The sequence below is a fragment of the Ctenocephalides felis genome, unplaced genomic scaffold (assembly GCF_003426905.1).
Source record: "Ctenocephalides felis isolate EL2017-DRISC unplaced genomic scaffold, ASM342690v1 CF-g0.4_SCAFFOLD_01170, whole genome shotgun sequence".
NCBI classification, from domain to species: domain Eukaryota; kingdom Metazoa; phylum Arthropoda; class Insecta; order Siphonaptera; family Pulicidae; genus Ctenocephalides; species Ctenocephalides felis.
In genome coordinates, this window is record NW_020537324.1 from 76,580,558 (window position 1) to 76,595,314 (window position 14,757).

General features: G+C 27.5%; 1 protein-coding gene across 1 annotated transcript; it reads left to right on the forward strand.

Moving 5' to 3' along the window:
* Positions 1-661: 661 nt before the first annotated feature.
* On the forward strand, positions 662-12,853 carry LOC113367652 (cholesterol 7-desaturase-like). The gene is made up of 7 exons (XM_026609239.1): positions 662-874; positions 992-1,166; positions 3,431-3,625; positions 5,400-5,575; positions 7,551-7,814; positions 9,578-9,748; positions 12,689-12,853. Exons 1-7 carry the CDS (start codon positions 662-664, stop codon positions 12,851-12,853), a joined length of 1,359 nt encoding a protein of 452 aa, XP_026465024.1.
* Positions 12,854-14,757: the final 1,904 nt, after the last annotated feature.

A 14,757-nucleotide genomic window follows, 5' to 3' on the forward strand; every position in this document is an offset into this window, starting at 1 on the left:
ATAACAACAAACTTTATAAATTGAGCAAAACATGATAATCAGATTTTTTGCAATGAATTTTGTACCTTAAAATTTAATTCACTATATTTTCCCAATTTTATAACTTAATTTAATTTCTCTTAATCAATAATGTTTTTAAAAATTTTTTACCCTGCAAATGCTATACTAGTTTCCAAACAAAGATTTCCACACCGACACTATGCAGAAAGTCTGTGGAAAATTCAATTTTGTATTGAAACAAGTATAGTATACTAATTTCCATAACGAGATTTCATCACACGTACCATGTAAAATATCTGGAGGAATAAAGTATTTGTATGGAATTTGGTATAGTTCACACTTTTCAGAGTCAAGTGGAAAAAAGATAAATATAAATAAATCTCAATTAATATTGATTAATTATAAACAAGTATAGTATACTAAATTCCGTAACGAGATTTCATCACACGTACCATGTAAAATATCTGGAGGAATAAAGTTTTTGTATGGAATTTAGTATAGTTCACACTTTTTAGAGTCAAGTGGGAAAAAGACAAATATAAATAAATCTCGATTGTTATTGATTAAGTTAGTTATGTATACGTATCATGCAACTTAAATGCAACTTACAACTAGTTTCTTTAATTTATTTTAATTTTTTTTTTACTTTTTAGAACGAGAAATGAACAAAACGCTTCCAAATGCCCGAAGTTGCATCTCGTCTTCAGATCAGCACTTTTTCCAAATCAGCAGTGAAGAAATCAGCAAAAATTGTCCAAATTTGACTGAAATCATCTATCCTATAACATGGCTCTACATTTTAGGAGCAACTACTACATTTACAGCACTTTTGTATTTGGTATACAAAATCTTGAAACCAATCAATTGGAGAAAGGTAATTACAACAAATCAATCCTTATTATTTTAATTATTCGTGGGAAAATTAACATTTGGCACCAAAATGTAACTCATAACTTCTATATTAATAATTTATTGTTCTATTTATTTTTAGGATTTGACAGCGATTGGTTATGATCATTTAAGAGGTGGTTTGTACAAGGTTAAATATGCAAGAAGGGCGAGGAAAGTTGGAGAAACACTGCCTCCACCGTTTCCCAATGGGTGGTTCGGGATTTTGGAATCTAAAGAGTTAAAAGCTGGTGAAGTTAGGAGTGTCAATTGTTTGGGTAAGTTGAGGTATATTAAATTTTTTGACACCAACAAGTTTTTATAAAATCAACTAGAAATCAATAACGATATTTTTTCACCGGAAAGTCGGCTAATATAAAAATAATGAAATCTAAATCTTTAAAGGCATTATGAATTTTTAACAGATTTTTGTAGATTTTAGCAAAACCTTACAAATATTTGAAGACTTATACAATCTTCGAGGATCTTAATTTTCATTTTTGCATTTGCATTTGTAAATTTATTCTATAAAACTCCTTATAAGTTCTTACAGATCTTTAAAAGCTTTACTGAAATTCAAAAATTTTGCGCAACATTGATACTATTTCAAAATCTTAGGATATCAATAATTTAATATAATTACTTATAAATTTTGAAATTTTTTCCAGAAATTGTTCTTTGAGATCTTTGAGAACTTTGATGGCATTGACTATTTTTTAGAAGTTTTTACATTTTTTAAATTGCTAACAAATCTTGGAATATTATTATAACTTTATATACATTTTTCCAACAACTTATAGATCTTTATAAACATATAAATATATTTTCAAATGTTTAAAAATGTTTGCAAATATTAATGATTTGCTCTAAACATCTTCACAAAGATCTTATTAAATCTTTAAAGATCTGCACAAATTTTTAAAGATCTTAAATAATTTCTAAAAATTTGCACAATTCATTTAAGATATTTACAAATCTTAAAATATATTCATAAAGGATCAAAAAGCTTCACAAAGCTCTGAAGTTATTCACAAAAGTGTAAAAATCTTTACAAATCTCTACAGGTCTTTACATAAATCTAAAGATATTTACAGATCTTTAAATTTTTTAAGAAAGCATAAAAAAACTTTACAAATATGTGAAGTTATTCACAAACGTCTGAAAATTTTCATAAATTTCTAAAGATTTTCATAAATCTTTAAAGATCTTCACAAATCATTGAAAATATTTACAATTAAGCAAATTCTTAAAGGTTTAATGCAAATCTTGAAATAATTTCACAAAGTTCGAAAAAATGTATTGAATTTGTTTCCAGATACCTTCTAACATCTTAAAAGATTTTCACACATTTTTATATATTTAAATAATTATTTAAAAATCATTACAAATCTTTAAAAAATTTAAAAAAAGCTTCACAGAACTTTACAAATTTTAAAATAAATCAAACATTTGTAAAGATCACTACATAGATTTTTACGCAATTTTATGAATATTGAAATATCTTTACACATTAGCAAAGATCTAAAAAACCTTTTCATATTTTTAATAATCTTTAAAATTTTTAAATCATCAACAATTTCAAAACATCTCTAAAAATGTTATCTTAACAAACGTCTAAAAATCTTCACAAATCTCTAAAGACCTTCTCAAAAAATTAAAGATCTTTACAAATCTTTAAATAAAGCTTGTAAAAGCTTCACAAAACTTTGTACATATTCACAAATATCTAAAGATCATCACAAATCTTTATCGATCTTCAAAAATCTCTAATGAGCTTCACAAATATTAAAAGATCTTGACAAATTTTATAACTTTCCTTAGAAGTACTTCAAATATATTCACAAGTTTTAAAATATTATTATGAATCATCAAATATTATCACAAAATTTGATTATCTTGACTGATTTTAAGCAATTTTACAAATCTTTATAACTTTCTTCACAAATTTTTTCTCTAATATCCGAACAAAATTTCTAATATTTTTATAAAACTTGATTAGAAACAAATAATCTTCACAAAACTTTGAATTAGTTTATTAACAAATCTTCATAAAATTTACCAAGCTTCAAATATCTTCATGAATTGATTTTTCTCAAATCTTTTTAAAAAATGAAATTACGTATTCTCATTTTTTTTTCAAGCAATTTTATATACTTTTACAAATAATTTAAAATCTTTACAAACCTTCAAATATTTTTATTATTCTTGAAAGATCTGCACAGATCTTAAAGTGCTCACATTTTGTCCACAGATTTTTAGAAAATTGTATGAATATTTGTGCACGTTTAGAATTCTTTATAGATGCTTAAAATTTTTCGAAAATATTCACAATAATTTTAGGATTGAATGATTTTTTTAAGTTATCATAGAATGGTAATAAATCTTGAAAAAATTCTTAATATTTAAAAAAAAAAATAATCCAAATATTTAGAAACATAACTTTCTTCAATCTTTTATAATTTTTGCACACCTTTGAAAATTAAAAAAAAAAACGAAAAAAATATTTTCATAAGTTTGTAAGTTAGACTAACTTTTATTTTAGGTCAGAATTTTGCAGTAATGCGAACAGCCAAAGGCGAGGCCGCCGTTTTGGACGCCTATTGCCCTCATTTGGGCGCCAACATGGCAATTGGCGGCGTAGTTCGAGACAATTGCCTAGAATGCCCTTTTCATCAATGGCGATTCAGCAGCGAAACCGGAAAATGCTCCGGGGTCCCTTACAGCGTCAAGGGAACAGGTAACTAGTAGTGTATGGCATCGTGCCTTAAAGCAAATTGCTTGAACTTTCCGTATCGTGATAAATATTCGAGAAATTTTAAACATATTATTACAAATACTGTAACTTTCATTATTTTTGCCATCTTGTTATATCTGAGCAAATCAAATGTAAATCATAAATCATAAATCAATTTATCTCCAGAACATTTGACAATCGTCATTTCATTTCGAATTCAATTTCAAAAAAAAAATAGTTGCCTAATTTACACAAAATTGAAAAAGTGCTCCCGCATAGTCACAGTCTAAACGCATTTGCAAATAATTCTGTGCGACATTTTTACTTATACTGTGCTTAGCGTGGCGGCATTTTCACATTTTTCAATAGTTTTCACAAAATTGGAAAATCGCTCCAGTACATAAACAGTCTAAACGCACTTGGGTAAACATTTGTACCAGAGTGGCGCTTAGGCTGTGCTTAGCCTAGGTGATTTTTTGAATTTTTAATCCAAAATCACAAAAATATTTTAAGGCAAATGAAAAAAGATGTAATAATTTTTTATCCTCAAAAGCAATAGTTTTGTCAATACAAGCAGAAAGTTTTTTAGATCATTCAAATCGAACGCTTAGTTCACTCAAAAACTGTCATTTTTGCACATTTTGCTCCGTATCTCTGTAACGGCAGGACCTGCTTTTGCCGAAAACTGATCACCTCTTTTCCCTATAATTACAAATCGAATGTTTCTTAGATCATTCAAATTCGATACTCAGTTCTCTCAAAAACTCGATTTGTATTTTCTACACTCTTTGCTCCATATCTTCATAACGGCTGGACCTGCCTTTGCCAAAAACTAATCAGCACATCTCCCTATTAATAGCGATCGAATGTTTTTTAAACCATTCAAATCGATTGATACGTACGTTCGAAAACGTGAACAAACAATTGTATCAATACATGCACACAGTCACACACACATCCATTTTTTCTAAGGTATGCCTAAATGTTCAGAAACTTCTGAAACGTGAAGATATGCGATAAATTTCAATTTCGATTTTTGGACCATTACAATGACAAACCAAGGGAATTCAATAAAAAAATGTTGTTCCTATGTTTTTTTTCAATAAATATCTTTGTAATTTTGGATTAAAAATTTAAAAAATTACCCAGGCTAAGCACAGTCTAAGCGCCACTCTGGTACAAATGTTTACCCAAGTGCGTTTAGACTGTTTATGTATTGGAGAACTTTTCCAATTCGAATTTTGTGAGAACTATTGAAAAATGTGAAAATGCCGCCAAGCTAAGCACAGTATAAGTAAAAATGTCGCACAGAATTATTTGCAAATGCGTTTAGACTGTGACTATGCGGGAGCACTTTTTCAATTTTGTGTAAATTAGGCAACTATTTTTTTTTTGAAATTGAATTCGAAATGAAATGACGATTGTCAAATGTTCTGGAGATAAATTGATTTATGATTTACATTTGATTTGCTCAGATATAACGAGATAGCAAAAATAATGGAAGATACAGTATTTGTAACAATATATTTGAAAACGTTTAAAATTGCTCGAACATTTCGTTACGGTACGGGAAGTTCCAGCAAAATGCCTTAAGGCACGATGCCATACACCCCTAGTTTTTTGTTCTCGTTGTTCTGGTTCTTGTTTTTCTTTCTTTCTTTTTCTCTTGGTCTTTTGGATCTTGCTCTTGTTTTTTTAGTTCTTGCTTTTGCTTTTCTTGTGTTTGTCTATTTTCTTTCTCTTCTACTTATTATTTATATTTTTATTTTTTTTTCAGTGCCAAAAGCATCAGTAAGGAAATGGGAATGTCGCGAAGTCAACGGAAGTATTTTTGTATGGCATCATGTAGACCCGGAAGTTACTCCGTGGGAAATTCCATCTGTTCCGGAGGTGGAATCCGGAAGTTGGATGTACCGGGGAAGGAACGAGTTTTATATCAATTGTCACATACAGGTAAAAGAGGATAAAAATTATACACGAGTGTAAATTTAGTTTGAAAATTTGCTTCATTTGACTTAAATACATACATTGATTTTTACATAAAGATACAAATTGTATACATCTATACTATTTATATTATACCATTTATTATACTGTACTATACTATTACATCATATTATACTATATACGACTGAATTTCAAGCTTTCGAGAAAGAAATTTGAGGTAAAAATGTTTTATTAGATCTTTTTGAGCAAAATGTGTCAATTCAAATTAATTAGAAAAAAACGGCTCGGCTGATTTATGTACAATCTGAAAAACATGGCACTATCGTATGTTTTTTCTTCAAAAAGTTCAGGATATAAATAATTTTTAAAAATGATTTTAAATTTTTATTAAATTATATCTTTTCTACTTATACACGTGTTAATTTTTGGTGTCAATCGACTCAGAATGACTAGAAAAATTTAGCTAGAACATCAACCTATCTTTTTGAACATACAACTGAATACAACCTACATAGTTTAGTTAAAAGTGAACCTACAGATCTTGCCTGGAATGATACCGCCATACATGCACCTGAACGGTGTATACAGCTTCCTGGGTTTTTAATATATATTTGTATATATATATATATATATATATATATATATATATATATATAAATATGTATGATTCTGAATTTGATGTTGACATATGTATTATAGTCTAGTAATCGGGCATAACTGCAATAAAAACCTGAATTTCTTTCAAAAATTTATTTTAAATTTATACGTTTCGGCTATAATCCTAGCCTTCATTAAGTGGAAACTAAAAATAAAATTCCAAACTAAAACAATTGAATTGGAGTGAAAAGAAAAAAATAAAATAGTAAATAGTACTTACAATTAGTTAATCTTAGTGTTAAATTGGAAAATTTTAATAATCCATGGTATCAGGATATCGTAATGCACTACACTATGTATTATAAACATTAAACTTGTAATTACACAATATTTTTACAAAATACTAATTTAAAAAATCACAATTTGATAGTGTGTTATTCGTAGACTGGTTGAAGACATAATGGAGAAAGGACATTTTAAAAAATATTTTTTTACCAAGATTCTACACATGTGTGGAACGAATTGCGAATCCTTTGCACGTCGTTTTTATTGTTTTGTGAGAAATTTGGAAATACTATCTAAATAAAAGAGATTTGTGTCGCACAGCGTGTTAAGTTCATTCCGTTTATTTGTTGTTTTATTGCTATAAATAGTCAAAAAAGATCCTTCTATAATTCTTTGTTCGAATTGTAGTACAGTCGGGTTAGAAAAGTCCATATTGTGTTTTGAAGTATAAATATGCACCGCAATCATAGTTTTAAATTGTCTCGGATTTTTTAAATTGTTTTTATGTTGTTGTAAACGTTTTATCAAGTTCTGTTGTTTCTCCTATGTAAAATAAATTACAATCTAGACAATTAATTTGATAGACGAGGTTTCTAAGTCGTTCGATATTGAAAGGGGTTTTTGTTCTGGTAAAAATAGTACTAGTCGTTGTACTAAAATTGTTTACAAGTCGGAGTCCAGATTTGTAACAAAGTTTTTTCCAAGGAACATACAATTTTTTAATGTATGGCAAACATATTACACCAGAATGAGTTTCTGAGTCAGGTAAATCATTTTGTACTGTGGAATTGTTGATTTTATTCAAAAGGTATGTTCGTCTGTTACTGGTTACGGAGTTTATAAGTTTTAAGAGATATGAGTTATCTGTTAGAATTTTTGTAATTAAATTGATGTTGTTGTCTCAAAATGTTTTGTCCGATAGAAGTATTGCGTGGTCAGTTAGATTTATTATAGTATCTATATTTTCATTTTGAGTGGATGATAAGAAAAATAATTAAGGTAACGTCCATAGTTGGTTGGTTTTTGGTATATATATATATATATATATATATATATACATATACATATACATCTAATTATCTATCTATTACCTTTTTAGGAGATTCCAGAAAACGGTGCAGACATAGCCCATCTAAATAGCGTCCACGGCCAAAATCTATTCGCCTCCAACGGCCAAACTTCCACCTCAAACTTTTCCCTAATATCAGAAATTTTAAGTAACTTTATTCACACATGGAATGCAGTTTGGGAACCACGTGAAGACGAAGACAAAACCCACAGGGCTGTCATGAACCTTCAACACGCCTTAGGAATAAAGGGTTCCAAATTTAGGATGTTTCAGATGGATGTGAGGGCTGAACAGGTAATAGAAATAATAATAACTAGTGGTGTATGGCATCGTGCCTTAAGGCGAATTGCTGGAACTTCCCGTTCCGTAATGAAATATTCGATAAATTTTAAACGTTTTCCAATATATTATTACAAATACTGTGACTTTCATTATTTTTGCTATCTTGTTTGTTATATCTGAGCAAATCAAATGTAAATCATAAATCAATCAATTTATCTCCAGAATATTAACAATCGACATTTCATTTCGAATTCAATTTCAAAAAAAAAGTTGCCTCATTTGCACAAAATTGAAAAAGTGCTCCCGTATAGTCACAGTCTGAACGCATTTGCAAATAATTCTGTGCGACATTTTTACTTACACTGTGCTTAGCATGGCGGCATTTTCACATTTTTCAATAGTTTTCACAAAATTGAAAAAGCGCTCCTATTCATAAACAGTCTAAACGCACTCGGGTAAACATTTGTACCAGAGTGGCGCTTAGACTGTGCTTAGCCTGGGTAATTTTTTGAATTTTTAACTTCCCGTAGGGTAAGTTATAGTAATCGCAAAAGAATCGAAAATGAAAATTTTTATATATCTTTGCGATTCAGAGGTTTCTGAATATTTTGGCACACCTTAGAAAAAATGGATGTATGTGTGTGTTTATGTGTGTGTGTGCGTGTATGTATGTGTGTGCGGATACAAATTTTCGTCGACGATTTCGGGAACACGAATGAAGCAATTTGAATAATTCAAAAAACATTCTATTCGTATTGATAAGGAGACGTGTTGATTAGTTTTTGGCGGAGGCAGGTCTAGTCGTTCCAAAGATATGGGGCAAAAAGTGCCAAAAACGGTATCTCAGTTTTTAAGAGAACGGAGCGTCCGATTTTAATAATTTAAAACACATTTTACTTGTATTGACAAGATGTAGAATTGATCAAATTTTCATAAGAGCAGGTCTAGCGGTTTCGGAGATCTAACGAAAAAAGTAAAAAAAAATGCCATTTGGCGGTCAAAAATGATCATTAGACATATGCACATCAAATTATCAGATATTTTATAGAAATTTTAACAATAAGTATGAATTTTGTTTACATTCCTATGGGTTCCGTACCAATGTTTATCTGTTAGACAGCGACGCGGCGCTTACGCGCTTTATATTTTGTCTCTATGCATTTAAAGCAGTACGATTGCTTTGAAAAAAAGTTCAGATTTTCCAAAATATGTCAAAATAAGTAAGTAATAAGTAAGTACGTAATAAGTAATCATTTTTGGTACGGGAAGTTCCAGCAATTTGCCTTAAGGCACGATGCCTTAATAGCCTTAAGACAAAATTCCACTTACAGCTAGTTTCATTCCAAAATTACAAAAATATTTTATGGAAAATAGAAAAAGATGCAATAATTTTTTATCCTCAAAAGCAATTGTTTTGTCACGGGAAGTTAATAATAAGAATTTTCATACTATTGACAAAATCCATGCGGTTGCTGTGCAGTCAGGCGTATTTCTTAGGTTGCCATATGGAAAATTGAACCAAGAAACCGCACAAATGTCTAAAAAAACGATGTTAGATAACAGGGTCTTTCTGACCCAGCTTCATAACATACGCGTAACGTTGCAGTTTATGTGTAAAACGCCTGAATGCACAGCAAATACACGACATTTTGACAGTATTCAGTATGATTCAGTAGCATAATGTATGCAATTAAGCTAAACATAAACATGGCCTTTCCATAACATTTGTCTGTTTCTGAGTTGTTATTGACTTGGCTGGTTGTTTTTTTTTGCAGATTGGTCCAGGATACGTCCAACTAAATATAAGTACATCAATTGGACGAATGGTGATTTTGCAAACTGTCACTCCTGTGGAACCTTTGGTGCAAAAAGTGGTGCACAGGATATATTGTCCTTGGTACCTAATTCCTTATGCATCGTTTGTTATGCTTGGAGAATGCATAATGGTAAAAAATTATAATATTTATATATATATATATATATATATATATATTTATATGATTTAGTAGTTAATTTTGATGTTGAAATATGAGTGAGTTCTTGATGTATCGCCCTCAAGAACTCACTCATATTTATATATATATATATATATTTATATATATATATATATATGTTGGTTCGCGATGGACGCCCAAACTACTGAACCGATTTTAAATTTTATTGTCTCATCGTGTGCATATATATCCAACCTAGGTTATAGGAAATTTTGAAAAGTAAATTTAAAATATAAATATATAATTTTTATAAATTTTTAAAAAATTTGACAAAAAATGACCAAAAAAAACACTAAAATGACAAATGTCAAAATTTAAGGAAATTTCGATATATAATTTTTGAAAAAAAAAATTGACATTTCAAAAAATAAAATTCAAAAACATGTACATATATAGAAATATTCAACATTTAAATCCAAATTTGATGAAATGCTATATTCAAAATCACTGTTTATAGTTTTAAATCTAATTAAAAATCAATGCTTAAAAATTTAAATAAATGTTGACATGTAAAAAAATTAAATGTCATTTGTCAATATTTATGAAAATAATTATATAAATAGATTTACGATTTAGATTTAATTGATTAGCTTACCAAATTATTTCGGAAACCAAAACTTCGTCAAAACATTATAGATCAGAGATCACAATAAAAAAGCGGCATATTGAATTTAAAATTAATCATAAACAAAATTTTGACATTTCACAACAAAAATATTAAACGACTTACTTCAATATGAAGCAAATAAATTAATTATTCCAAGTTATGTTATAGGCAATATTGCCTTAAAAAATTATAGATACAAAATATTATTATAAAATAAATATTATCATATTATATTAATTTTCGACCAAGAAGGAAATATTTTGACATTTATAAATTTAGTGCATATTGGATATATGAAATTGACATTCACTATTTTTCAATTAAATGCGAATGTAAAAAATCAAATATTTATATAAAAACATATATTTTAGATAAAGATACTGCGTTGATTTAGACTAAAATTTAATTTATTCTTTAATTAAAAAAAATGACATAAACAAAATTAAAATAAACAAAATTATATCATATTATATTAAATTTTGACCGAAAAAAAAAAATTTTGACAATATAATTAATTTGAAATAAGATGCAAATGTCAAAAATCAGATCTTTATGTAAAAAAATATTCATTCCCACAATATTCCTGTGTTGATTTAGCCAAACTTATGAATTTAACAATTATATAATTATTCATTGATGACTTAAAATAATTATTAATTTATTAACAAATAAATAATATTTGAAAGAAAATTTTATTGACATATATGACATGACAAAATTATAATAAACAAAAAAACTATGATGCGAGTGAATTAATTTTTGAAGTATGAAATGTCAGATAATTTTAAAAAATTTAAAAAGTTTTTAACTATTTGTCAAAGAATCAGAGTCCAAATCTAATAAATATTTGATTTTTGGCATTTTTATTAATTTTTTATCATTTTAGGCAAATTTTTTATGGCAAAACAACGTTTGCCGGGTTAGCTAGTATATCTATTTATTTATATATATATATATATATATATATATATATATATATATAAGATTATATTCGTGCTTAAGGTGACAAAGCCAATCAAACACAATTGAGTTTCTCTGTTAGAAAAGTTATATTTTATTGTTAGTTCTACATTAGACAAAGTTTTAAATACAAAACCTTATATGCCAGTTAGAAAAGAAACGACATTTAATGATATTAATCACAATGTCAGTTCCTAAACACATTTACACTAATATTTACTATTTTAGAGATTATTTTACTTTCACAAAATTTTATTATTTTGTAACATATATTAGATTATCACTTGTTTTGCTATCCTAATATCATAGGAGCTGTATCTATGACAATCATAACGCGCAAATTTTAAACTAAAGAAAATTAGGCATTTTTCTTTACATATATATATTAGGGTGGTCCTAAATATGAACATTTTAAATTTTTCTTTGCTCCCAAGGGCTCAAACGCTTCCAAAATAATAAACAAATATTGTCTAAAAATTTAGGCTCTTAATATTAACATTTAGATAGTCCGCAATTTAATTAAAAGTTTAGTTAACAATTCAATTAAAAATTAGTGCACATATTAAGAAATAACATACTAAAATTTTGTAACTCTAGTATAACGTTTTATATTTTTAAATATTTTCCAAAATACTCATCAAACCGTGGACTTTCAACTATTGCAAGAGTGCATTTTTTACAGAATTGCACATTTATAGCTTTATTTGTTAGAAACATGTGTGATTTAATATTTTTATAATTGAGTACACATACTAGGTAATAACATACTTAAATTTCATAGCTCTAGTATAATATTGTATATTTTTAAAACATTTTTCAAAAGTACTTCTCAAATCATATCCAACGGTCGATTCACAACTAATAAAAATAGAGTATGCAGTTTAGTTATTAAGTAAGTTCTTGCGCCATCTGTGATAGCAGACTTGTAATTTTGATGGACATTTTTTACTGATAATTTGAGCGTCAAAATCATCGATTAAATAAATATTTTTCTGCAAAATTAATTTTGACGCCATGATGAATAAATATTTTGTTAAACAGTCCACATGGATTTAATTAGAGGTTAAGTGTTTTAAAAAAAAAATTAAGTGAGTTCACAAATGCTATCACAGATGGCGCAAGGATATATGGTAATAATAATATACGAAACTTTTAATTGACTTGCGGACTATCTAAATGTTAATATTAAGATCTAAAACTTTCACAGAATTTTATTTTATTACTTTGGAAGCGTTTAAGCTCTTGGGAGCAAAGACATTGGTAAATGTCCATATTAAGGACCACTTTAATATGTACATAATTTATTTATTTATTTATTTTTCTAGTTTGAGCGAGACATAGCAATTTGGAACCACAAAAAATACATGAACAACCCTCACTTTCTAAGGGAAGAAAAATCGATAAAAAGGTACCGTACATGGTATCAACAGTTTTACTCGGACCAGAGCAAAACTTTCAGGGAAGCCACTGAAGAGACACTAGATTGGTAATTAATATATACAATAATTATTTTAAAAATAATTATTGGTATAAGATTAGATTTAAGGCATAGATTTAGGGACCGATTCTGAGATAAAATAGACCAAGATATGGCTAGGACATGCTTCTATACATTATGCTACTGAATCATACTGAATACTGTCAAAATGTCTTGTATTTGCTGTGCATTCAGGTGTTTTACGCATAAACTGCAACGTCATTCGTATGTTATGAAGCTGAGTCAGAAAGACCCTGTTATCTAACATCGTTTTGTGCGGTTTCTGGGTTAGCTTTTCTCTCTAACAACTTAAGAAATACTCCTGACTGCACAGCAACCGCATGGCTTTTGACAATATTAAGTATAGAATTTTTTTTAATAACATGGCCTTGCCATAACATTGGTCTATTGTGCAGAAAAATTGGATTCTTAGACTAAATACAAATTAGTTTAAAATTTTATTTAATAGCCAAGTGCTGAGTGATAAATGTTGAGCATTTATATGACGTACTTATAAATATTTATAAGAATATTTATTTATAATAATATAGTAGTAAGTAACCTTACACCAATTTATTTTTAAGTGTTCCTATCCTTGACAATCTCCATAGATAAATGAATATGAATCAACTATTCAGAAAACGCAGTCATTTTAAAATTACATCAATTTTAATTCTTTCAGCATATCATAGATGTCGCCACCGACCGTAGCACGTAAATTTACCCTTAGGTTCAATTCTCCGATAAGATTTATATAAATGTAAAATATAGAAAAAATAAACCTGATTAATTTGACTGAATGAAATGATAACAAAATATACGCGTGTAAAATATATTTTCAACAAAATCACAAATATGTTGTAAGAAAAAATTAAATTAAATTTTTCATTCAAAAAAGATATTTTTCAATATATAAAATTGGTACTTGAGCGTTTAAAGTACGTGTACTGTATCCAGAGAAATTGTGTTTTAAGATGAATTTGAAGCACACTAACACCATCTGTGATTTGCTGTAATAATTTATACAGAGTAAAGCGTATTTGTTCTAAATTTTACACCTTCATGACAATCTTTTTATCGGCTTTAAAAACTTTTGAAGCTACAAAATTATACAAGAAACGAACGTAGAAATTTAGATTTAAGATTTTAGACTTTTTTATATAATAGTCGTATGAATACGTACTTAAATTGATTTAATCAAATTTTTGTCTTTGCTATTTAAAAAACATCTAATAAAAATGGATATAAAAATACAATACACTACGAAATTTAGTAATTTTTATTTTGGGTATATTAAACATTTTTTAAAGGTTATTTTGACATATTTTTTATCGATTTAACCAATTGGAAAAAACGTTTTATTTTTTCGGTAAAATACTAATGATTGATTAAGAAATGAGTAAACTATTAGAAATAATAATAAATCAATGATAAAATATAAATATAAATTACCTTACTAGTAAATTAAAATACTAAGTATCCTTGTCACCAAAATTTGTTGAAAATTAATAAGAATATCGACAGAAATTTAAACAAAAAATAAAAAATATAGATTTTTCATGCATAAGGTTTGTCTATTATCTTCTTACTCTGACTAAATGTTAGATATTATAATAAAAATAAAAATTTTGTTGGGTATTCAATTTTATCCGATTTTCATTAAAATAAGAGTAAGATTATAATTTGTTATAAAAATGAAAGATGAACTAATTTTTCTTTCATTTTTCATTTTTGAATATCTTTAAAAAATTATATAAAGTGATACAAAGGGTTTTAAATCCAAGAATTCGCATATTTTAAATTTAATCTTTCGAATTTAATTTAAAAGAAAATCTATAATATTTAAAAATAATTACAAAATAAATAAAGCAATAAACAAACACAATGGCAATCATGTTAGTAAAATAACATATTATA